At 52.1% G+C, this 25,736-nt stretch overlaps 1 protein-coding gene and 1 long non-coding RNA gene across 3 annotated transcripts; one reads left to right on the top strand and one right to left on the bottom strand.

Moving 5' to 3' along the window:
• Window positions 1-32: 32 nt before the first annotated feature.
• On the bottom strand, window positions 33-8,470 carry B4GALNT1 (beta-1,4-N-acetyl-galactosaminyltransferase 1). Of its 2 annotated transcripts, none has more exons than XM_055127152.1 (11): window positions 8,039-8,470; window positions 7,133-7,351; window positions 6,524-6,688; window positions 6,307-6,413; window positions 5,593-5,633; window positions 5,296-5,476; window positions 3,016-3,114; window positions 2,736-2,926; window positions 1,734-1,874; window positions 1,371-1,611; window positions 33-767 (listed from the first exon to the last, which is right to left on the bottom strand). In XM_055127152.1, exons 2-11 carry the CDS (start codon window positions 7,348-7,350, stop codon window positions 550-552), a joined length of 1,602 nt encoding a protein of 533 aa, XP_054983127.1. In that variant the 5' UTR covers window position 7,351; window positions 8,039-8,470; the 3' UTR covers window positions 33-549. The 2 variants fall into 2 exon arrangements, with proteins under 2 accessions (XP_054983127.1, XP_054983128.1); XM_055127153.1 differs by lacking the exon at window positions 8,039-8,470 and adding an exon at window positions 7,857-8,010.
• LOC129402111 (uncharacterized) lies at window positions 7,267-25,736 on the top strand. The gene is made up of 3 exons (XR_008628548.1): window positions 7,267-7,375; window positions 22,027-22,141; window positions 25,509-25,736. It is a non-coding gene; the product is annotated as an uncharacterized LOC129402111 (long non-coding RNA).

Below are 25,736 nucleotides of genomic sequence, written 5' to 3'. Positions count from 1 at the left end.
CTCCGTGTGGAAGCACTGCAGGGACACACTGAAAGTGGCTTTCACCTGTGTTCACCAGCCCCCACCCCAGCTCACGGACCCCCAGTTCTCTCCATGGGGTCGGGGCTGGAGCCGGCGTGCAGAGTCCTGGATTCAGACATGGGGCACAGCCCAGGAAACACATGTTGGGTGGTGGGGTGGGGGGGCTCCCCACCCCCTTAGTTCCAAGGAGTCGAGAGGAGAGTGTTTCCACGTTAGGTTCTTAGAGTCCCCTGGGGCTCTTTGGCACTTGGAAAGTGACCCCCAACTTCCTGCCCCATGAGAGAGGGGTTGGGGGGAGAACTTGGCACTGGCTGTGGCATTATGGCTCCGTCCTGCCTCTGGCACTCGCGTGAAAGGGAGTGTCATCAGGACAAGCCCCTCTTTGGGAGCTGAAGGGGAGGGGGGCGGGGCGGGGTCGGGGCCAGTCTGTTGGGTGTTTACCAGGTGGGTTTGCTAGAAAGTCCTGTCCCGGGACGAAGAGCAGGCCCAGCCTGACAAGTTGCAAGGCTCAGAGAGTTCCTCGCTGGGTCACCCGTCGGTCATGCACTGCAGCCGGTGCTTGAAGAAGAGCAGGCGGTGTTTGGCCACCTGGCTTTCGTCCAGGGATCCCGGGTATCGGTACCGGAAGTAAGTGTCGGCCGCGGCATCCTTGGAGGCCCAGGGCAGCTTCACCTTGGAGGCATGATCCACAACCACGTCCGAGCAGGACCCCACCCGGAGGGAGCCGAGTCCATCCAGAAAGAACTCTAAGGGCGGAGAGAAGGCGAACGCACCGTCAGGGGCACGAGGGCGGAGGAGCGGCCCCGGGAAGGACCGCGCTCTGGGCTGCAGGAGGGGCACGCGTGGGCTCCATGCTGAAAGGACCACTGGACATGGTCCTTGGACCAAGAGTCTTAGTTTTTACTCTTGCGTCTAACAGAATCAGTGTGTTTAACCGTGAGAATGGCTCCCAGCCCCACGCGCACGGGAGGGTCAGTAAATGCACCTGGGCTGCTCCAAGTGCGGTCTGCACCAGGGGAGCTTGATGGGGGGCTTGGGTGGCCAGGACAGGGCCCTGGAAGATGGAGGAGGATGCAGGGGGCGATGCTGAGGGTGGACTTAAACGGTTTGTGGGGCGGGGAGCGTGGGACCCATCTCTCGCCCAAGCCCAGGGGCTTGGTAAATCTTGGGCAGAACCGCCCAGGGGCCGTGGGTGGGTGACCGCCTGGGCTCGGCGTGGGTGGGCAGGCAGGAAGATGCTGTGCCCACACCAACACCCCCCCACCCCCGCTGGCGGGCGCCCTGCAGTCGGGATGGACACGCGGCCGCGCGTGCTGTCCCCTGGGCTGCCGGGAGGGGGCGCCACTCACCCAGGTGCGCGACCCGGCGGAAGCGCGGGTCGAAGCCGACCTCCCGCACCTTGTCGGTGCGCGCCAGGAAGAAGTTGACCACGCCGTCGGTGACCACGCAGTCGGGGAAGCCCACGAGCTCGTGGTGGTAGCCGCGCTTCTGCCGGAAGCAGTTCCCTCGGCCCGGCGCTCCGGCCTCCACGCTCAGCAGCTGCCGGTAGGTCGTGGCGAAGCCCGAGATCTCGCGCACCGCGCCCCCGACCTGCGCCGAGCAGGGGGAGGGAGGGATGGTCCAGCCCGGGACTGGCCGCCCTCGGTCCGATCTCCGTCCCCTCCACCCCCACCCCAGCCCCCCACCCGCTCACGCCGCGGCCGCTCCCCTACCAGGTCCAGAGGCGTCCGCTCCAGCACGTCCACTAACTTCTCCAGGCGCGTACGCGCCGTGAAAACGAAGTCGTCGTCCACCCACAGCACGTACTTGGTGGCCACCTGGGACACGGCGAGGTTCCGGCCTGCGAACCAGCCCTGGGGGAGGGGATGCACGGCTGGGGGCGGGGCAGCAGGCAAGCCCCTGCCTCCTTGGCGCTCCTCTCCCGCCTCCCGCCCGCCTGCCTGGGTCGCTCCACAAACTCCCCTAAGCTTTATTTTTTTCCTTTTCTTGCTTTTTTGAGTCACACCCGGCGATGCACAGGGGTTACTCCTGGCTCTGCACTCAGGAATGACTCCTGGTGGTGCTCAGGGGACCATATGGGATGCGGGGAATCGAACCCGGTTGACCACGTGCAAGGCAAACGCCCTACCCGCTGTGCGATTGCTCCAGCCCCCAAACTTCCCTAATGACGGGGAGCTTGGTTGTGGTGGTTTGGTTTGGGGGCCCCACCCGGCAGTGCTCAGGGCTTTTGGCTTTGTGCTCAGGAATCACTCCTGGCGGGCCGGGGGACCGGACGGGATGCCTGGGAACCAAACCCAGATTGGCCGCGCATCACCCCACCTTCCCCCTGACTCTTTGTTAAAAAAAAAAAAAAAGTTGAGTCCCTGTTGGTGTGTGTGTGTGTGTGTGTGTGTGTGTGTGTGTGTGTGTGTGTGTGATGGAATGCGTTTTGTTCACGTGTGCATCCATTCCGTGGGGATTAGCTTTTAGCGCCCACGAAGTGGAAGTGCTAAGCACCTTGAAAGAACCCAGGCGCGATAGACCGACTTGAGTCTGCTCCCGACTATCCCCGGAACCCCCGGGTGTAGCAGGCGCCGATGGATTCTGAGCCGCGGAATCCTGGGGTCCTCACTGCGCGGGGTGGGGGGGTTGTGGGGGGGAGACGGAGCGCGCGCCCCCTCCCGGAGCCCGCGGGCCTCCCCGCCGCGCGCGCGCGCGCGCGTGCGCGCGCGTACCTTGCCGAAAGGCATGAGATAGTGCTCGATGTAGGGGCCGCTGATGCTCTCAGGCTTGTCGCTGTCGTCGGCGATGATCACAGTGACCGTCGGGTAGAAACGGCGGATACTGTTGATGAGTGCTCGGAGCCGATTGTAGCGAAGGAAAGTCTTGGTGGCGATGGTGACCAGAGCGCTGATGTTGTAGGGGGCTGAGAGCGGAACGGGTGCAGAGCAGGAGAGTGGGGGGTGGGGACCAGGAAGGAACCCCTCTCAGGCCCACACCGCCCCCCAGCCTTACCTCCCTCCAGGAGAGAGCCGGGAGGATAGATTCGAGGGTTGGGAGGGTGTCGGATGCGGATGGTGAAGACGGCCTCATGTCCCTCGGTGGAGAACCGGACTGGGAAGAAAGGACATGGCAGGTTGCTGTAAAGGCTGGGACATGCTTCTCTTTTTAGTCAGTCAGGTTTAACTGCTTCCTTTGCCTGCCTGAGGATCAGAGGGTTTTTTTTTGGGGGGGGGGTCCACACACATCGGCGATGCACAGAGGTCACTCCTGGCTCTGCACTCAGGAATTACTCCTGTCGGTGCTCAGGGGACCCTATGGGATGCTGGGGATTGAACCTGGGTCGGCCACGTGCAAGGCAAACACCCTCCCCGCTGTGCTATCGCTCCAGCCCCAAAGATCAGAGTTTTACTCCCATGGAATTTCTATTCTTTTCTGGGGGGCTGGGCCACCAACAGGCAGTGCTCGGGGGCTACTCCCAGTTCTGTACGTAGGGGGTGCTCCTGGAGGTACTCAAATCCCTGTGTGGTACCAGGGATTGAATGGGGACTGGTGGTGTACAAGGCAAAATGCCTCACTCCCTTCACAATTTCTCCGGTCTCATGGAGCTTACATACATATATATGCATATATATGAATATATATGCATAGAATGAATGTATATAGAATATAATATAGAGATGGGGGTGAGGGGTGGTGTTTGGGCCACACCCAGCTACTTCTGCTTCTATGCTCAGGGGTCACTCCTGGAAGTGTTTGGATGTGTGTGTATGTGCAGGGGACCATATTGGGGTGCTAGGGATTGGGGTGAACCCAGTTGACTGCATGCAAGGTGCATGCTTTTGCCTCACTGCTGAACCATCTCTCCAGCCCAGAGCTTACATTCTGATTGGTGACAGAAAGACAATGGAAGCTTTATTTAACTGCTAACCTGTGGGGAGAGAGGTAGCTTTGTGGTAAAGAGCAGGTGCCTTGCATGTATGGGTCCCTGGGTTTGATCCCTGGCACCCAGGAAAAAATAAAAGTTAATACAAATCAATAAGCTAACCTTTATGGAGCATTTACTATGTGCCATCCTTGTAAAGAGACCTTAAGTATAGCACTGTAGCACTGTCGTCCCATTATTCATCAATTTGCTCGAGTGGGCACCAGTAACGTTTCCATTGTGAGACTTGTTACTGTGTTTGGCATATCGAATACGCCACAGACAGCTTGCCAGGCTGCTTGGCAGGCTGCTTGCCAGGCTCTGCCGTGCAGGCAGGATACTCTCAGTAGCTTGCTGGGCTCTCTGAGAGGGTTGGAGGAATCGAACCCAGGTTGGCCGCATGCAAGGCAAACACCCTACCTGCTGTGCTATTGCTCCAGTCCACCTTTTAAGTATTAAAATTTAAACTTTTTTTTTCTTTTTGGGTCACACCCAGTGATGCTCAGGGGTTGCTCCTGGCTCTGCATTTAGGAATTACTCCTGGTGGTGCTCAGGGGACCATATGGGATGCTAGGAATTGAACCTGGGTTGGCCGTGTGCAAGGCAAACGCCCTACCTGCTGTGTTATTGCTCCAGCCCCTCAAATTTAAACTTTTAAACGTGAGTTTCTGTTCAGAAAAAAAGTAAAGGCACAGAGAAGCTAGCCAACTTGCCACTATTTGCAAAGCAATTAAGCCAATGGACTGAGCGATACCTAATAAGCCCGACTCCAACCTGTGTAAGCCAGCAATTTCATATCCTGGCCGGGACTGAAGAGAGAACTAGATGAGTCATGTGACAGTGAAGAGGAGACATTTGAGCTGAAATGCAAATGTCAAAGAATCGGCCACAGTGAAGATTTGGGCAGAGCATTCCGGGCAGAGGGAATGGCAGTGCCGAGCGCCAGGAACGGGGCGGGCAGGCTCTGGAGGGCAGCACGGCTACTCCCACCCGCTGCCTGGGACTCGAGGGGACATGGGAGCTCAGGAGGAGGAGGGGGAAGTCCTTCGCCCTCTCCTAACTCATGGCCTCGAACAGACTCCAGGTATTCTAGCTTCTGGGGCAGGTCAGTACCCAGGGCCCCCAATTTTGGCCTGAAGGGGGCACACCCAAAGCTCAAGTTTCTCCCTGGCCAGCTCCGGGCTGGTAGACAAAGGCTCCTCTCTTCCTCCCTGGCCCTGCCCGCCTGGCTGAAATGCTCATTGTGTGTCCGGGCGGCTCTGCCCGGTGCCCTCTCGTCTCCCACACTCTCCCTCCCCTTTGCCCGCTGCAGCCTTCCTGGGTGCCCTCGGCTTGCTTGGCCCGACGTTCCCCCGTCCCAGACCGCGCACCTGTGTCTGCTGTGTCGGCCTGGTAGTTCTGGCTGCTGTAAATGACCAGCTGCAGCTGCCGATTGAGTTGGTCCAGGCCTGAGCTGGTGAGGGTGAGGTCTGGCAGCCCCTCGCCAGCGAGCGTCACTCCAGCCACTTCCCCTGCCACGTCCCAGGTGCCCAAGGAGGCAGACAGGTTCACCTGGGAGGGGAGAATGGACAGCGCCGTAGACGGGGCCTACCTGTACCCTCCTACCCCCCATCCCTCCCAGCATGCCTGTGCCCATCCCACCTCTCCTGCCTCCTCTTCCCCCTCACCTGGTATATGTCCTGACCGGAAGGCGCTTGCAGGCTCAGTCCTGGGAGGGAGGATGGGGGATTGAAATCAGAGTGTTCTGAATTCTCCCGCACTTTTTTTTTCTTTTTCTTTTTGGGTCACACCTGGCGATGCACAGGGATTACTCCTGTACTTCTGGCCTTGCACTCAGGAATGACTCCTGGCAGTGCTCGGGGGGACCCTATGGGATGCTGGGAGTCGAACCCGGGTCGGGCCCGGTGCTAAGGCAATCGCCCTATCTGCTGCGCTATCGCGCCTGCCCCTCCCGCACTTTCTTGCCCCCTTTTTCACCAGGCTCAGCAGAGAACTTCTCCTCCCTCCCACCTTCTGGGGCCACGGAAGACCGCACCGGTCTGTGACACAACGAGGGCCACTGGCTTTGGGCGTTTCCAGTACCAAGTGGCAACTCTGTGACCTGGCCCTAGATCCATCTGCTTTCTTCTTCCCCTCAGCCAAGAACAGAGTCTTCTCCCAGGACTGGCTATTTATTTTTTTCTTTTTTTGCAGTTGGTCCCTGAAGCCCCTTCTGTCCCCACCTCCCACCTCACGAGCGCGGTGGACCCTTCAGTAGCCCTTCCACTAGAACCCGCCTGGTGCCCACGTCCCATTCTAGTCTTCCTTCTTCCCCGCCCACCCAGCCTCGGCCCCGCCCCTTCCGGTCCGAGCCCCTCCCCCTCAGGGGTCCTCCTCCCCACCTGGTACCAAGATGCTCCTGAGGGGCCGCACCTCCACTCCCTGCAGGGGGTACTGGAGGGGGGAGTTGGCAGGGGCTATCAGCAGCTGGTCAGCGGCAGACTGGCTCCTGGCAGCGCAGGAGAGGGAGGACAGAGGGACAGTTAGGCGGGGTGGTCCGCAGCGTCCAGGCTGCACCTGCGGAGTCGTGCCCTCCTGGCGGGGGAGGGCGGGGGGTACCTTTGGAGGAAGGCCTGGAATTCCTGCTCGCGGTAGGCAGACGCGGCGGGCAGCTCCTCGGGGTCAAAGGCCTTGGTGAGGTCCTTGGCGTGGACCTGCCGTTGGAAGGGGAGGGACAGGCCGCCCCCACTGGACTCACAAGTGCAGCTGTTCCGGGCCAGCAGCCTGGGGCGGGGAGCCGGGTGTGAGTGTCCACATAGCCTCACCCTGCCGTCCTGTCCCCAGCAGTTCCCGGGACCGGGGCGCGGGGTCCAGAGCTAGGGTTTCCGAGTCGCCTCCCATCATCAACGACCCTCAATCCTCCTCTTCCCCCCCCCCCCCACGGAATAGGGGACCCAAGAGCCTTCTAGTGCCCCCCCAACCTCCACCCCGGGGGCGGTGGAGTGGGGTGGGGACCCGCATCGCTGATACACGCAAGGCTCAGGGCTGGCAGATGCCCCTCTGCCCCCTCAAGCCCCCTCCTCTACCTCCCACCCCGCACCCCGCACCTCCGCTCGGAGGAGGACGCCGGCGTCAGGAGGAAACAAAAGCTTCCCACGGCCCCCTCCACCCCCGGCCCCGCGAGCGCGCGCGCGCCCCGCCGCCGCCTCCCCGCTGCCGGCCACGCACCCCACCGCTCGCTCTTTGATCCGGACCGGGATGTGCGCGTAGCGGGGCTCGGGGTCCAGGTGTGGCAACTCCGGCCTGAGGGGGCCCTGCAGGGGCGCCCACGGCGCGAGAGGGGCGCGGAGGCCCAGCGCGTCCCGGGTGCTGGCGTACAGGAGCCCCAGCGAGGCGCAGGCGAACAGCAGCACCGACACGCACAGGGCCCGGCGGCCCAGCCGCATCCTGGATGGGCAGGAGGGGTGCGGGGTGAGCAGGCGCGCAGGGAAGGAGCGGGCCTGGACCCTCGCCCCGGCGGCTCGGGGCGGGGCGAGGGGGGGCTCGGGCCAGACCCCCACCCCCGCCCGGGGCGCGCTCCAGAACTGGAGCGCCGGGACCCGCGCGGCCCGTGCCCCCCGCGCCCCCTCTCCGGCGGGCGCCCCTCCCCGCTCCCCGGGCCGCGGCTCTCCCGGCCTCCTTTCTTCTCGGGCGCCGCCGCATCTCGCTTTCCTTTCGCGCCCCGCGGCCTGGCACCGAGATGTCGGGGACCCTCGGCCGCGGGGATGCCCACGCTTGCCGCGGAGCCGCGCCACGCAGCGCGGCTTGCTCAGAGCCGCGACCGGCGCGTCCCCCCCCACCCCCGTCCCCCGGCCCGCGCCCACCTCCCGCCGTCCCCAGCCCTCACTCCCATCACCCGGACCCCCCACCCCGGGGTGGGGTCGGGAAGCGGCCTTCCCCGGCGGCCCCGCACCTTGCCTGTCATGGAAAACTGCAGAATCACGTCCGCGCCTAGCGGATGCCCCCGGCGGAGGTGACCCAGAGAGCGGCCCCGAGGAGGCGCGCGGTGGCACCGGCTGGACCCGCGCGCGCCTCCTCCGGCCCCCTCCCCCCGCCCCAGCCCCGGCCCCGCGCGCGTCCCGCCCCGCCACCGACCTGTCTACCGCGCTGGGGCCGCCGCGAGAACCCCGGCCCCGCTGCTCCAGGCTCGCAGCCTCGGCCTGGGGGTCCTCATGGGGCTGGAGGCGGCCTGATGGGGGAGCCCCGCGCGAGGCGCAGCGCGACCCCTCCCGCCTCGGGGCTCCCGGAGCCTCGGGTACCACCGGCGCGCGCGGGGGCGGTCCGGACGCGGCCGGCCGGGGGGCGGGGCGGGCGGGGCAGGAGCCGCTGGCCCCAACGAGCCGCGCGGGCGCTTCCCGGCACCCCGTCCCGTGGGCCGGGCCGGAGGGCTCAGGGGGCCGCCGGGCTGCCCATCGCCGGGCGCGGTGCCGTGCGAGCGCCCCGGCGCCTTCTGGTGGCCGCGCGGGAGACTGCGGGGACGCGTCGCCCCGGCGGGCAGCGCCGCTCCCTGCCCCCCCAGCGCCCGGCCTCCGAACCCCGAACCTCAACCGTCAAGGCCCCCGCCCGCCGCCGCGCTGCTCCCCGCTGGTCCTCTCCTCTAGACGGGAACCGGCGATAAAGGCCCCGGGAAGGATGGGGCGGGCGTTTCCTGAAACCTCATTTCTTAGAAAATTTGCGCAGTGGAAGTGAGGAAAAAAAAAAAAAGAAAAAAAGAAAAGCCCTGGCAGATCCAGAAAAAAAAAAAAATACCGTGTTTTACTAACAGAGACAGATGCACCGCCTTCCTCCTGTCCTCTTACCCCCTCTCCCTCCGCGCACCCCCGCCCAGGATCTACCATTCAAGAGATAAATATTTTAAAAATATTCAGAAAACCAAGGGCTGCTGCCGCTGTTTCTTACTGAAGACTAACTGACGAGATAATGTATCCAACCCAGCAAACTGCGGTTGGATTGGCTGTAGTTCTGCCCGCAGACCAGGAACCTGGGTCTTCTTCATGACCCCAGCCTTTTTTTTTTTTTTTTGGTTAAGGGTTACTCCTGGCTCTGCACTCAGGAATGACTCCTGGTTGTGCTCAGGGGACCATACAGGAAGCTGGGAATCGAACCCGGGTCAGCCGCGTGCGTGCAAGGTACCTGCTGTGCTATTGCTCCAGCCCCGAGCCCTTGGAACTGAATTAGAATCCTGCTTTCTGTCTGTCTGTCTGTCTGTCTGTCCTCTCATTCCCTCCCTCTTTTCTTCCCCTAACCTCCATACATCACACCGTTGGTGCTCAGGGTCTTGCCTCTGTTCTCCGGGACCATTCCTGGTGGGCTCAGGGGACCATATGTAGTGCCAGGGATAGAACCTGGGTGGCCCCACGCATGGCAAGCAGCTTACCTGCTGTCCTACTGCTCTGGTCCTCTCAAGCAGATTTCATGACACAGCTAAGTGTCCCATATTCCAGTAAATATGTGTCTAGATTTAATGGGGGGAAACGAATGTGAGAAATACAGGATGGGTCTGGCGCTATGGTACACTGGTAGGGCACCTGCCTTGAATGTGGTTTTGATCCGTTATCGTTCGACACCAGGCATTGCATATGGTCCCTCCCTCCTAGCCCTTCCAGCGGTGATCTGTGAGTGCAGAACTAGAAGGAAACCCTGAACACTGCTGCTTGGGGGACATCCCCCCCCCCAAAGAAAAAAGGAGCCAGAGCCAAGAAAATAGCTTAAAATTGTAGGACAACCCTCAATTCAATTTTTTGTTTTGTTTTTGAGCCACACCCAATGGTGCTCAAGACATAATCCTGGCTCTGTGCTCAGGGATCACTCCTGGTGATGTTCAGGGAACCGTTTGGGGTGATGGGGCTCAAACCTGGGTCAGCCACATGCAAGAAAAGCACCCTCCAGCCCCTCAATTCAATTCTTTTTTTTTTTTTTTTGCTTTTTGGGTCACACCCAGTGATGCTCAGAGGTTACTCCTGGCTCTGCACTCAGGAATTACTCCTGGCAGTGCTTGGGGGACCATATGGGATGCCGGGAATTGAACCTGGGTTGGCCGCATGCAAGGCAAATGCCCTACCCGCTGTACAATAACTCCGGCCCCTCAATTCAATTCTTTTTTTTTTCTTTTTGGGTCACACCTGGCAATGCACAGGGGTTACTTCTGGCTCTGCACTCAGGAATCACCCCTGGAGGTACTCAGGGGACCATATGGGATGCTGGGAATCGAACCCGGGTTGGCTGCATGCAAGACAAACGCCCTATCTGCTGTGCTATCGCTCCAGCCCCTCAATTCAATTCTTAACACCACAGTCCCCCAAACACACAAACATTTGTGACTGTGACCCTTATAAATAAAATTAAGAAAAATAAATCCATGGGTTGGAGCGATAGCACAGCGGGTAGGGTGTTTGCCTTGCACGCGGCCGACCTGGGTTCGATTCCCAGTATCCCATATGGTCCCCTGAGCACCGTCAGGAGTAATTCCTGAGTTTATGAGCCAGAAGTAACTCCTGTGCATCGCTGAGTATGACCCAAAAAGAAAAAATAAAATTCTCAATGGAAAAGTCTTATATATGGGGTTTCTCTTAAAGTCCTTAAAACGGGGATCAGCATTATAGCACAGGACTGGAATGACTTGCATTCTCTCTCTCTGGCACCACAAATGAATAAATAATTGGAATTTCATGTGATTGGGCACTGCCACTCCTCGACATATATTGAAGAATATGAAAGCACTACTTAGAAAGGCTGTTTGTGGGGCTGAAGCAATAGCACAGCGGGAAGGGCGTTTGCCTTGCATGCGGCCGACCCGGGTTCTATTCCCAGCATCCCATATGGTCCCCTGAGCACCGCCAGGGGTGATTCCTAAGTTCAGAGCCAGGAAGAAACCCCTGTGCATTGCCGGGTGTGACCCAAAAAGAAAGAAAAAAATAAAAGAAAGGCTATTTGTAACTGTGTTCGTAGCAATATTCTTCACAATAGCTGGAGCCATAGCACAGTGGGTAGGGCATTTGCCTTTCATGTGGCCGACCCGTGTTCGATTCCTCCTCCCCTCTTGGAGAGCCCAGCAAGTTACCGAGAGTATTGCGCCTGCACGGAAGAGCCTGGCAAGCTCCCCGTGGCGTATTCGATATGCCAAAAACAGTTACAACAAGTCTCACAATGAGAGATGTTACTGGTTCCTGCTCAAACAGTCAAATCATGGAATCAACCAAGTTGCCCTCGTGATGAGTGTTTGCCCAGATAAGGAGACTTGGTCTGTCCTGCGCCCTAGAATATCAGTCAGCTATTTGAGAACAAAGAAGGTTGACAGAGGACCAGGTCATCCCTATCACCAGGCTTCCACCAAGTGGGAGAATTCAGGGAATAACGAAGCCGGCAGAGAGATAGCACAGTGGGTAAGTTGCTTGCCTTAAATGTGGCCAACCTGGGTATAATGTTTAATCCCCAATGCCTAGTTTGGTCCTCTGAGCCTCACCAGAAGTGAATCATGAGCACAGAGCCAGGAGGTCATTCCTGAGCACCTCTGTCTGTGGTTCAAAAATGGAAAGAAAAAAATAAAAAAGAGAAAGTCATGCATTTGGAGTAAAATGAGGACAAAATGGGACTGAAATAATGATCCCAAAGACAATTATTGGTTTCACTTATGTGGGTGGGGAATATAACTAACGAAAACTGGCAAAACCACAAACGAATGTCTAGATTAGGGGAAAACCATCGGGAAAGGGGAAGTGTGGGCAGGGGGAGTGAGTAGGGGTTCTTTTTTTTAAATTTAAATTTAATTTTATTTTTATCAAGTACTTTACAGTATTGGATTACATTTAATATTCGAGCACCAACCCCACTACCATTGCACCTTCCCACCACCATTTTTTGGATATTTCCCGAACCCCAACCCCTGCCTCAAAGCAGAACTGAAATGATCTATTTTGTACTCTTTGGTATACATAGACTGCTGAAAATGTTCCAAAAAACTTTCCTTAGAGGAGAGTGTGTGAAGATTGCTGTATTTCACCCAGGGGCCATTAAGCCCTTCTATAAGAGGTTACTAATATGTTGTTAGTGGTTGAACCTTGTGTGCTTTTATATATTTTTACAGATATATATCTGTAATGCCGCTGACCCGTGTTACAGATATATATCCCTCTAAGATTGGTTCCCTTCTGCTTTAAACCCCATCAAATGTCGGGGCTGGAGCAATAGCACAGCGGGTAGGGCGTTTGCCTTGCATGAGGCAGACCTGGGTTCGGTTCCCAGCACCCCATATGGTCCCCCGAGCACTGCCAGGAGTAATTCCTGAGTGCAGAGCCAGGAGTGACCCTTGTGCATTGCCGGATGTGACCACTCCCCCCCAAAAAATAAAAAAAACCATCAAATGTGGCACACTACTCTTGGAGTGTGAGTGGTGTGAGGTATGAGATGTTGCATGGTCCAGGGATGGGTTTACTCATGGGTGGGTCTTGGTGGCGGTTGAGTTCTGGAGGTTTTCGGCTGCCAGGGCTGGGTCCCTTGGGGCAGGGAGAGGGTCTCACCCACCCAAGTGGAAGTTCTTTTTGGTGGTGTGATGGCACTGGGCTTGTGATAGAATGGCAACTGGTGTGGTATACACACAAAGATGTCAAGCTAACCCCATGGAACTCTAGAATATTGTGACTCCAGGATCAATCATAAAACTAGCAAGAGAAATCATGAATCTGGGGTTGGAGAAATAGCTAAAAGGGCTGCAGTGTCTGCTTTGCATGCAGGAGGTCTGGGCTGATCCCCGGCACCTCATATGGTCCCCCGAGCCCTGACAGAGACCCCTGGGCACATGGGTGGGAGTAGGCTCGGGGTCCTGGCCCGAGTGAGTCTCAGGCAAGTGTCCTACCTGCTGTATAATCACTCTGGCCCCATATTTGCATTTTCTGATTTATTTCCATTTCGACTGCTGTGGGCCCCCAAACAAACAGGATCCTGATGTTTTATTTGTTTTGTATTTTGTTTTGCTTTTCTAATCGTGGAGTGGGATTTAAAGGGAAATACTTGTTAAACTTCCCTTTTGGCCAGAGGTTTGGTTCATTCCCTGACATGGTGGGGTGGGGAGTAATTTTATTAGTTGCTTTTGGCAATGGTGTCAGTGTTGTCCTTTTTACTAACCCCTGTCCGTGCCCTTAGGTTTGTTGGCAGAGTCCAAAGGTTTGTTTTCATTTCAATTGTTGTTGAATGACTGAAGAAGAGGTACTTGGGTTGGTGGAAGTATTATTGGTAGAAAGATGTTCTAACTTTTGCTTGGCTTTTTTTTTCTGGTAGGGCTTAAGAAACACTCCTGATTTTGTGCTCGGGTCACTCCTGGAGGTGTCAGGAGACCACGTGGTGTCAGGATTCGACTGGGGTCTCTCTCACCCAGCCTGTGCTCTGTCTATTGAGTTCTCTGGTCCAGATTCGTTACATTTCATTCAGCTCGACCATACGTGAAGGTTTATTTCTTTCCCTAAAGTTGGTTTCTCACACGTTTTTATGTATTTGCATTTTTTGGTATGTTTTTTGGGGCCATACCTGTTGACATCCAAGGGCTATTTCCTGGCTCTGTGCTCAGCTACCGGCAGGCTCAGGGGACCATATAAGAGGCTGGGGGTGGAACCTGGGTCAGCCTCATGCAAGGCTGAATTATCCCTCTGGCTCCATATTTGCATTTTTTTTTGCTTTTTGGGTCACACCCAGCAATGCTCAGGGGTTACTCCTGGCTCTGCACTCAGGAATGACTCCTGGCAGTGCTTGGGGGACCATATGGGATGCCGGGGATTGAACCCGGGTTGGCCACATGCAAAGCAAATGCCCTACCCACTGTGCTATCACTCCAGCCCCATATATTTGCATCTTCTGATTTGCAATTTCCTGAGAAAGAGTGATTATGAACACTTTTTCATAGGTACTGTATGTCCTCTTGAGGGAAGTGTCTGTTCAGGTATTTGCATTTTTTTTTCTTTGGCTTTTTGGGCCACAAAAAGGGGATTGAACCTGGGTCGGCCGCATGTAAGGCAAGCGCCCTACCCACTGTGCTATTACTCCAGCCCTGACATTTGCCTATTTCTTTTTGGTTATATTCTCCATTCCCAAAGAACACAGAAGCCCAAAGAGCAAAGGACAAAGAACAAGTAGGGATGGTTCCTAGTTGTTCTGCATTTGAAAACATCACCTTGTCACTTTATTCCCCCTTCAGTCTGTAGTTAGGATTTTATAGGCTCATTAACATTCTGGTTCCTCCTTTAATCCAAGTCACCTTCCTCTGAACTAAGGGAGGGGCAGGAAGAGATGGAACACAGAAGAGATGGAATTCCATACCTCTAAGTTTGAATTCTGACCCAGAAAACTGCAGTGAATATCTTAGACAAACTTTCACAGGTTAATTGAAAAAAGTAGGAATTAGACCAAGACTCATAAAAGCCTGGAAATAGAACTTTGACTGTTTTGTGCTCAAGGAACACTCCTGTTTTTTTCTTTTGTTTTTTTTTGGGGGGGTCCACACCCGGTGATGCACAGGGGTTACTCCTGGCTCTGCACTCAGGAATTACTCCTGGCCATGCTCAGGGTGTGTAAACACACAAAAAAGGAAGGAAGGGGGGCCACGCGGGGTACCGCACACAGGGCATTGGCTCTCTATCTCTCCCGCCATCCGCGTTCGGTAGTCTCCAGCCGCTTCCCCCACCCCTGGAGGTTGATGGCCATGATGAGGCAGGCGAAGGAAGGAACGAGGGGCAGGCTGGTTGGTCTCAGTTGCAGTTTATTCCATTCCCATCTCCATTCTCCTCTGACTCTCCTCCTGCTTCTTCCTCCCCCATGCTACTTCATTCTCCATCTCCTCTGGATCTGGATCTGGATCTCGATCTGGCTTCTCCAGATCTGGCACTGGGACTGGCCCCCAGCCCACTCTCACAGCTTAGTAAAATCCCTGAGAATGAGGGGTTGGGGCTTACACATAGGTGTGGTCACAATCAATAGGGTTAAAGTTCTTTCCCTCAGGGGATGCTTCTTCTAGGACAGATTCTCTTTCAGCAGGGCACCCACCCAAGAGCGGAATCCCATGGGTGTGTTTCTCCTCTCCTTGTCCAACTAACATATAAGTATTCATAATACTAATCATTTTGTATGGACATAGCAAGAAATGCACTAAGCTTATAGAATTGCTTTCCTGGGGTCACCTCGATCTCGGACTACAGTGCTCAGACCAGATTAGTCTTTCCTATCCCTAGCAGGGTCCTAGGGATCCTGTTGCTTTTGGATCATGACATGACATGTCCATGACCAAGCTCTTAGCATATAGTTAAGCATTAGGTACTTTGGCCAGGCCCATCTCGATGCCAGGGTAGCACATAACTCACCGCTTGCCCTGGGTCTGTCCCGTCCTTCGTCGGGACCCTGCTTTCAGGGGAGCTAGGAAGTAAGGGCAGCTGAGGCTTAAGTCCAGAAAACAGATGCCCGGGAGTGAATAATAATCAAAGCCAATTAAATCCCATGTTACCAAAGCATATTAACAACTGTCTTTCTTTGTCCATACAAAAAGGACATTGCTTTAAAATAAACTATTCAAAAGACACAAGGAGAGGAGAAAAGCAATATTAACTTATAATTTCAGTGTCCTAGAAAGGTCTCACCTTACAAATTAACAGAGTCTGATAAGGGGAAAAGCTGATAAACTGGTAGAAGTGGTTACAGATAAACAAAGGAATGGAAGTGACTCAGGAGCACTTTGATGGGTGTGACTGATATATGTAAGCTCCTAGTGGCAAGGGAAGCAGGACATAACAATGTAGTCTAGAATTGTTTAGAGATTATTACCAAATATGCCTAAACTCTTTGTGGCAAGGGAGAAAGGACAAACCAATGATATCCTACACAGGGGACCCTATGGGATGTTGGACTCGAACCCGGGTCAGCCGTGTGCAAGGCCCTCCCACTGTGCTAGCTATCGCTCCAGCCCCTCTTTTTTTTTTTTGCTCAGGGCTTACTCCTGGCTCAGTGCTCAGGGATCACTCCTGGTGGTGCCATGGGGATTGTTTGTGGTGCTGGGAGTCTAACCCAGGATGGCCGCATGCAAGGCAGATGCCTTATCTTTTGTACCATCATCGCTCTGGCAGCTGTCCTTATGATTTAAAGATAACGGTGTCTTTTTTTTTTATGATTGGGGCAGATGTCAATAAGTGGAATTGCTGACTTTAATGAAAATTCTATTTTTCCCTTTTCTGAGAACTCTCTATACTGTTTTCCTATAGAGGCTGAACCCAATAGCATTCCTACCAAGAGTGAATGAGATTTCCTTTCCCAATTATTCGCACCAACACGGGCTGTTTCCATAGTGTTTGATATGGGTCATTCTCACTGGTGGGGATAGATATTTTATTGGCATTTTATTGGCATTTCCCTAATAATGAAAATCACTTCACTTGTATCACTTGTCTTCCCGTTGATCTTCGATTTGCTCAAGCGGGCGCCAGTAACGTCTCCATTTGTCCCTGACTCGTGCTAGTGTAGCCCAATGATATCTGCTCACTCCAGGAACAGGAAGAGCCTCAAACCATTCATTCAGGGTTTTAACGAAGAAGTCTGACCATCTCGTTGGTGGGCAGCCACGTGGTCTTTTGATGTCCAGTGGAATCCAGTCTGTAACAGCTCTAGTCTAGCGGTCGTCTCTGAATTGTCTTACATGTCTGGCCCATCTGATTTTGATGTCTTGGCAAATGAGACAGCGTCCCTGTTTCTTGACCATCGACGGAGGTCGGAACTCCGGATTCCTTCTCTCACTTGAGTGAGATATGATACTCCCAGCATAGATCTTTCGATTCCTCTTTGGGATACCCTAATAGTATTCTCATCCTGTTTGTGTAGGGCCCAGGTCTCTGAGGCATATGCTAGCGTAGGAAAAACGGTGGAATAGAAAAGATGTGCCCGGAGTCAGAGGTCCTTCGTCCTCTTAACCACTTCTTCGATGCTCTTGAAGGCATTCCACGCTGCTCTCTTCCTCCTGCGCAGTTCTGGCGCCAAGTTGTTCCTCATGTTGATTTCTCGACCCAGGTACACATAGCTGCTGCATTCGGAGATGTTCGTTCCATTGAGAGCAAATGGAGCTTCAGGGACCAGTTCGTTTTTCATGAGCATCGTCTTGCTGAGGTTCAGCTGCAATCCGACCTATTCACACTCACGGTCGAAGTCAGCCAGCATTTGTGCCACTTGGCTAATGTTTGGCATTATGAGAACGATCAGCAAAGCGGAGGTGGTGTAATTGCCGACCTGGTGTAATTGGTGTAATTGGTGTAATCTTCACTCCCATTCCTTCCCATTCCAGTTTTTACATGACATTCTCGAGGGTGGCACTGAAGAATTTCGGTGAAATGGTATCTTCCTGCCGAACCCCTCTCTTGACGTCAATGATCACTTCCTTGTAGAATGGTGAGATCCTGGTGGTGAATCCACAATACAGCTCGTGGAGGATCTTGATGTACTGAGTTTGAATGCCCTGTTTGGCCAGGGCTTCGATGACCACTTCAGTCTCAGCAGAATCGAAGGCCTTCTTTAAGTCGATGAACATTAGACAGCGGCATCCTGAAATCTCTCGAAACTTCAATGAGTTTGGTCACCATGTGGATATGGTCTATCGTATTGAATCCCCTTCAGAACCCGGCTTGCTCGCATGGTTGTCCTTCGTCTAGTGTTCTGCCTATTCTATTCAGGATGACACAGTGAACAACTTGTAGACGACAGACAGCAGGCAGATTGGGCGATAGTTGCCAATGTTGTGGATGTCTCCCTTCTTGTACAACAGAACGGTCCTACTGATTTTCCACAGGGATGGAACATTGCATTCAGACAGGTAGCGTGTGAAGAGTCGGGCCAGTGTATTGACGAGTACTGGCGGCAGATTCTTCAGGTGTTCGGATCTGAGCTTGTCCGGACCAGGTGCTGTTCGCATCTTTACCAACAAAATGGCGTGTCAGATTTCAGAAGGGAGAACGTTGGGAATGACATATCCATCCTGCAGAATTTGGTATGTGGGCAGGTGGATGTGGCTGTCGAAGAGATCTGAGCAGAAGTCATGAATAATCCTCTCCATTGCCCTTCTGGGAGATGTGATAGATCCATCAGGACATCGGAAGGCAGTCATCTTGGTCTTGTACTTGACGAGGGACAGGCGAATGTTGCAAATACTTTTCCCGACTTCTGCCGCATCGGCCAACACTGCTGCTCTTCTCTCTCTCTCTCTTTTTTTTTTTTGACTTTTTTGGGTCACACCCGGCGATGCACAGGGGTTACTCCTGGCTCTGCACTCATGAATTACCCCTGGTGGTGCTCAGGGGACCCTATGGGATGCTGGGAATCAAACCCGGGTTGGCCGTGTGCAAGGCCAACGCCCTACCCGCAGTGCTATCGCTCCAGCCCCTCTCTCTTGTTTTTTAATAGTGAAAATAAATATTTTCATAATGTTTGTTGGGAAAAAAATTTTTAAAAATTTTAATTGAATCACTGTAAGAGAGACCTTTACAAAGCTGTTCATGATTAGATTTCAGATTTCAGTCATAGAGTATTCCAATACACATCCCTCCACCATGCACATTTCCCAGCACAAGTGTCCCCTTACACCCCAGCCTACCTCTATAACAGGGACTCTCTCTCTCTCTCCGTCTCTCTCTCTCTCTTCCTCTCCCCACCCCCCCTTTGTGCATTGTGGCTTGCAATATCGACACTGAAAGGTTACCAAGAATTTCCCTTTACGTACTTTTAATACTCAGATTCAAGGTCTAACCTTTCGTTTTCTAATTCTTCCAAAATTTTTATCCCATTGTTTAAATTTCTTTTGTCATATAAACCAGAAAAGTCAACGCCATTTTTCTGTAGTTCTTAGAATCACAAAATATATATCCTAATTGATAAATTGACTAAAATATTTATTTAAGAGAGACTGGAGCAATAGCACAGTGGGTAGGGCATTTGCCTTGCATGCAGCCAACCTGGGTTCGATTCCCAGCATCCCATATGGTCCCCTGAGCACTGTCAGGAGTGATTCCTGAGTGCATGAGCCAGGAGTAACCCCTGTGCATCGCCAGGTGTAACCCAAAAAAAAAAATTTAAGTAATTGATGTCCATGATAAAATTGAGAATCAAGAGCTCTTATAGTACTAACATTCATGATGCACTGATTCCATCTAAAAATGATATAAATGGACAGAGCCATGTGGGGACGCTCCTTTGCGGCCCCGCGCGAGATCGACCCCGGAGGCAACTGAACCACTTTGGACACGAGCGGCGCCCCCAAAATGCCTCCAAACTGTGTGCTGGGAGCTTCTGGCCCAGGCGCTGCCGGCAGGGTATGGTCTTTTCTCTCTCAACTCTTTCTTTTTGAACGCAGCGAGGCTATAGCTGGTTTTTAGACTCTACAGGAAGCCCGGGATAGCCGATGGGCGGGACTTCCGGATCCGCCCTGTGCCGGCCGACATTTAAGCACAGAGCCATGTGGGGACGCTCCTTTGCGGCCCCCGCGCGAGATCGACCCCGGAGGCAACTGAACCACTTTGGACACGAGCGGCGCCCCCAAAATGCCTCCAAACTGTGTGCTCGGAGCTTCTGGCCCAGGCGCTGCCAGCGAGTGATGCAATTACCAAAAGAATTTTCCTTGGACTTCATATAGAAATCCAAGAGACCTAATATCTCTTGATTGTCAGCAACGTGTAAATGTTCCTTTTTGGCAGGGCTTAACGTGGGGGGAAACTCCAAACAATAGTACTAAGTTTTTTGTTAAAGGGTAAAAGATTGTAGCGATAGAATTTTAGGCAGAATTTTCCCTGGACTTTATATAGAAACCCAAAACCGCGCGGCCTCGGCAGCCTAATGTCATCTAATCATCAGCAATATGAAATGGTTCCTTTGTAATGGGTTGGACTTTGGGGGGACCATAATAGGGATAAAGTTTGTAGCGACGTGTAATTTCTGGCTGTACTTTCCCTGGACTTTATACAGAAATTCAAAGCCGCGAGGCTGCTGCCATGGCCGCGCAACCTATTGTCATTTAATCATCACCAATATGAAATGGTTCCCTTTTAACGGGTCGGACTTTGGTGGGAAATCCTAACAAGAATAGTAAGTCTTTTGCTGAAATATTGAAGGCTACCAAAGTGGTAGCCATCTCTATAGACTGAAATAAGCCATATCCCCACGCCGGCTGAGAAGAAATATCCTTCTTTCTCGGGAAGAAACGCGGCGTGGCATTAACCATAGTATGATGTCCATTAAGCTGACACGGACCTGGTGGCGTGGGAATGGGATACAAGGGAATAAATCATTATGTACTTGGAACAGCGGGACGCTGGTGGAATCTCAAGCCGGGGCCGATACCAGCGTATTACTTTTGGTTCCAGAAACTGCTTGCAGACATTCTACCAGACTATCAACTAAGCCAGAGCCCCACGCCGGCTGATGACGAGAAATAACCATCTTTTTTGGTTTGTTTTCCCTTTGCAGGCAGCGTGGTGATTACTAAACAGGCGTGATCTCGGTGGCGCGGGACGAGGGGAGAACAAAATAGAAAAGTTATGTAACAAACAGCGGGACTTAATATCTCTACATTCTCAGCAATGGAGAGCCATCAAATACTTCCTTGACAGTGGGACTGTCTTCTCTTTTTTGGGGGGAAACCCTAGCAACAATAGTGAATTATGTGTTGAAACATGGACTGTAACCAAGATAAAGCGTAAACCAAGTGAAACTTATCACTTACAAGGGCGGGGACTGGGGGGGCGGGAGGGGGCGGGAGGTATAATGGGGTGGTTGGTGATGGAATATGGGCACGGGTGAAGGGAAGGGTTTTTGAGTACTGTATAACTGACATAATCCTGAGAACTTTGTTTTTTTTTTTTTTTTTTTTTTTTTTTTTTTTGCTTTTTGGGTCACACCTGGCGATGCACAAGGGTCACTCCTGGCTCTGCACTCAGGAATTACCCCTGGCGGTGCTCAGGGGACCATATGGGATGCTGGGAATCGAACCCGGGTCGGCCGCGTGCAAGGCAAACGCCCTACCCGCTGTGCTATCACTCCAGCCCCAATCCTGAGAACTTTGTAACCCTCCACATGGTGATTCAATAAAATTTAAATTAAAAAAAATAAAAATGATATAAATGATATAGCAATGGCATAAATGTATTAGTGATAAAAATGTAGCACTGTAGCACTGTTATCACGTTGTTCATCGATTTGCTCAAGCAGGCACCAGTAAATGTATCACCATTAAATATGGCTAAAGCTTTACTGTTGCTTTACTGTTAAAGAACTAGAAAGATAGGGGCTGAAGCCATACAGCATAGTGGGGAGGGCATTTGCCTTGCATGCGACCAACCCGGGTTCGATTCCCAGCATCCCATCTGGTCCCCTGAGCACTGCCAGGAGTAATTCCTGAGTGCAGAGCCAGGAGTAACCCCTGAGCATCGCTGGGTGTTATCTGAAAAGCAAAAAAAAAAAAAAAAGAATGATTAAAAAAAAAGAACTAGAAAGATAGTACAGGGGTTTAGGCACTTGCCTTGTATGTGGTTGCCCTGGTTCATTTCCCAGCACTGTACATGGTCCTCTGAGAACTACCAGGAGAGACCATGAGCACAGAGCCACGAATAAGCCCTGAGCACAGACAGGTATGATCGAAAAACAAAAGAAGCTTTACTACTGAAAAGTAGAATTACTATAGGAGATGTAAGAGATAGTAAAATATGGCTTTTTAAATCTGAATTTACAATTAAATTCTGACGGACGAAATTAAGGAAAATATTCTGAAATTCTGGGATCTATACCTAGGAGTCATAGTCAAAAGAAGGATGGGGGCAAAACTACAGCTGAGAGGTGAAAAGAGGTGACAGAGGAATTAGAAGACAGATAACCTTGGGGACTGACTGGCCCTCAAGCCTGGCATGATAGCAACAAGGAGGTACCAGCTGCATGCGGGACTTTCTAGAAACAACAACTCCTGCCCTACTTTTGGAAACAGTGCTCCAAGAGTCAGAGTCTAGCAACCTCCGTGAGGAAAAAAAATAGTCAGTGAAAGCAAAATAAAGGAATGGCTGCCGATCTCTCTCTTTTCTCATCGTCAGGGAAGCGGCGAGGGAATTTTCCTGGGAACAGCTTTGCAGGCAGGAACAGAGCTGCAGCATCCGACCTGAGGGCCAGCGTGGATGCAGGCGGCGAGAGTGATGGTGTTTGCCTAAGGTTAGGCCAGATGTTATATATTAAAATAAATGTCGTTTAACTGCAGAGTTAGATAAGCGCCTGCCAGAGCAGTAGGCTGGAGTGGGGCGGGAGATGAGAGGAAGCGGGGAACTGGGGACGTTGGTTGTGGGAAATGTACAATGGTGAAGTGATGGGCGCTGGGACACTGTGTGCTAAAACCCAATCACGGGGGCTGGAGCAATAGCACAGCGGGTCGGGCGTTTGCCTTGCATGCAGCAGACCCAGGTTCGATTCCCAGCATCGCATATGGTCCCCTGAGTGCAGAGCCAGGAATAACCCTTGTGCATCGCCAGGTGTGACCCAAAAGGAAAAAAAAATAAAACCCAATCACGAACAACTTTATAACTGTGTGTCTCATGGTGATTCAGTTAGAAAAAAAAAAAACCAGAAAGTTTTGAGCCACGGGAGACAGGCCGGGCTATGAACTAGTTTGAACTTGGTGTAAGATCATCTCGAGGTGTCATTCTTAAAATGCAAGATCTGTTGATTCGTTTTGCATTTGTGCAGTCATTTTACTGTTAAAAGATCTCCTAGGGGCTGGAGCAATAGCAAAGCGAGTAAGGAGTTTGCCTTGCACCCGGCCAACCCGGGTTCGAATCCCAGCATTTCATATGGTCCCCTGAGCACCGCCAGGGGTAATTCCTGAGTTACTCCTGAGCTAGGAGTAACCCCTGTGCATTTCCAGGTGTGACCCAAAAAGGAAAAAAAAAGAAATAAAAAAAATCTCCTGTTTCAGACTTGGCTCATACTCTTTCCCAAGAGCTTTTTAGCCTGCGTTTAACCACTGACTAAACGAGCAACTGCTTCCCTAACCCCACAAAGATCTCTTCTTAAAAAAAAATCAGTATTTAAAAAATTCTCAACATTCAGTAATTTTTAACACATACATGCATAAAATAAAGTGACTCACAATTCTAATGCTTAATATCTAAGAATTCAAAGACTTGGTATCATGCTTCATTCATGTTTTACACCAAATGTACACAAATTTCAAAGTAAATTAATATTGTAAACTATTTCTTAGTTGGTGAAACAGTTTCAAACCCAGAGCTCAGTCCTGAGTACCCTTAAAACAATATTCTTTAAAAAAATTTATCTTTATAAAATTGTTCACAATATTTGATTACCCCAATCCCACCACCATTACACTTTCCCACCACCATATTTCCATCCTGAACCCAAAACCCTGCCCCCCAAGCAGAACTGAAATATTTATTTTGTACTGCTTGTTATGAATAATCTGCTAAAAATGAGACAAAAAGAGTTTCTTAAAGTGTGTGAAGATTGTTGTATTTCACCCAGGAGCCATTAAGCCCTTCTATAAGAGATTAGTAACATGTTGTTAAAGGTTTAGCCTTGTGTGCTTTTATTTGTATCTATATAAGTAGATATCCCCCTAAGATTGGTTATCTTCTACTTTATTTTTTTTTACTTTTTTGACTTTTGGGTCACACCTGGCGTTACACAGGGGTTACTCCTGGCTCATGCACTCAGGAATCACTCCTGGCAGCGCTCAGGGGACCATATGGGATGCTGGGAATCGAACCTGGGTCGGCCACATGCAAGGCAAATGCCCTACCTGCTGTGCTTTTGCTCCAGCCCCAAGTTACCTTCCACTTTAAATCCGTCAAATGTGGTGTGCTACTTTTGGTATATAAAACAAAGCTCCCGAAAGAGAACAACGAAGAGTCTCCTGCCCCATGCCTGGCTGTCTTCACCAGGGCCCCACCCAGCCATAGCCATGCTCAAGGCCACTCTCCACATGCTCGGACGAGCCTCACGCATGAAGGAACTGACAGAGGAACCCAGGTGTGCAGGACCTGGGGCTTAGATCTCCAAGCCTGCTCGGATCGGGACTGGGCCTCCTCCACCCAGATCCCCTTTTTTCAGTAGTTAGGTGGTCACACCCAGAAACTGCCCCCCCCCATAATCCCATCAATCAATGGCCAAGATCCAGAGACTATAAAACAAAGCTCCCAGCCGCATTTGCAGCTGCGTGACCTCTTATTGTCTAGTTCTCCCTCTCGGAGAATCCAGCAAGCTACTGAGAATATCCTGCCCGCATGGCAGTGCCTGGCAAGCTCCCCATGGTGTACTCAATATGCCAGAAACAGTAACAATGATGGGTCTCATTCTCCTGACCCTGAAAGAACCTCCAATGCGGCACCGTCAGGAAGGACGAGTAAAGAGAGGCTGCTAAAATCTCAGGGCTAGGACGAATGGAGATGTTACTGGTGCCCACTCGAGCAAATCGATGAACAAGGGGATGACAGTGATACAGTGATACTTTTGGTATATTAGTGTTGCAAAGTATGGAATGTCCAGGAATAGATTCACTTCTGCTCATCCGAGCATGTGAAGAGTGGCCATGAGTGTGGCAGTGATTGAATTCTGGAGGTTTTCGGCTGCTGGGACTGGGTTCCTTGGGGCGGGGAAGGGCCTCACCCATCCCCTCCGGGTTGCCCCGAATGAAACAGCCTGATATGGAGTCTGGTGGCATGTCTACAGCGTATCATCCTGTACTCTCTTCCCTGTTGGGACAGAGTTTTTAAAAATATGTCTGTTGACTGTCTTCCTTAAAGAAAATTTTGTTCAGTTTCTCTCCACATTATTTGATTTTTTTCTTTTTGTTTCATGACTGCTTTATATATCTTGGGCATTAACCCTTTGTCATAATGGTGGTGGATGAAAGTTTTTATCCCATTCAGTGGGCTTGTCACTTGTCACTTGTCATCTCATTGATCTTTGCTCAAGTGGGTGCCAGTAACGTCTCCATTTGTCCCTGTCACATGCTAGTGTAACCCAATGATATCTGCTCACTCCAGGAACAGGAAGAGCCTCAAACCATTCATTCAGGGTTTTGACGAAGAAGTCTGACCATCTCATTGGTGGGCAGCCACGTGGTCTTTTGACGTCCAGTGGAATCCAGTTGGTAACAGCTCTACTCTAGCAGTCATCTCTAAATCGCATTATATGTCCGGCCCATCTGATTTTTAATGTCTTGGCAAATGAGACAGCGTCCCTGTTTCTTGACCATCGAAGGAGGTCAGAACCCTGGATTCCTTCTCTCACTTGAGTGAGACGTGATACTCCTAGCATAGCTCTTTCGATTCCTCTTTGGGATACCCGAATAGCGTTCAGCGGGCTGCCCAAAACAATCCTAGAGAAAAAGAACACGGAGGGGTAATATTCCCCGACTTTAAACTATTTTATAAAGCAGTGGTATTCAATGCAGTGGGACTAGAATAAAAACAAAACTTCAGAACCAAGAGTTTAGAAGTAAATCCTCAGATGTATGAATAGTTAATTAATGTTTGTTTTATTTTGCTTGTTTCTTGTTTTTCAGGGTCACATCTGCTAGGATCAGGAACTATTCCTGACTTGATGTCCAGTGGCCACTTCTGGATGTACTCGGGGAACTGTATGCAGTGCCAGGGATCGAATATCTGGGATGGCCAAAGTTTCTCTAACCATCTGCTGATACGATCAGAAGATGTTTATTTGTACTTTTGTTGATGTGGGGCATTACACTAATTGACTGACACATATTGAGCCATTTTCATAGCCGTGGAAT

The sequence above is a fragment of the Sorex araneus genome, chromosome 2 (assembly GCF_027595985.1).
Source record: "Sorex araneus isolate mSorAra2 chromosome 2, mSorAra2.pri, whole genome shotgun sequence".
Lineage (NCBI taxonomy): Eukaryota > Metazoa > Chordata > Mammalia > Eulipotyphla > Soricidae > Sorex > Sorex araneus.
Note: the sequence above shows the minus strand (reverse complement) of the source record. Positions and strands in the feature narration are given on the sequence as shown.

Bases quoted from the DNA above. Each gene is read 5' to 3' on its own strand.
- B4GALNT1 (XM_055127152.1), bottom strand. From the start codon at position 7,350: ATGCGGCTGGGCCGCCGGGCCCTGTGCGTGTCGGTGCTGCTGTTCGCC. The intron at 5,634-6,306 runs GTGGGGAGGAGG...CCTCCCTCCCAG, and splicing joins CAGGAGCATCTTGGTACCAG to GACTGAGCCTGCAAGCGCCT. The intron at 2,927-3,015 runs GTAAGGCTGGGG...TTCCGCTCTCAG, and splicing joins CGGCTCTCTCCTGGAGGGAG to CCCCCTACAACATCAGCGCT.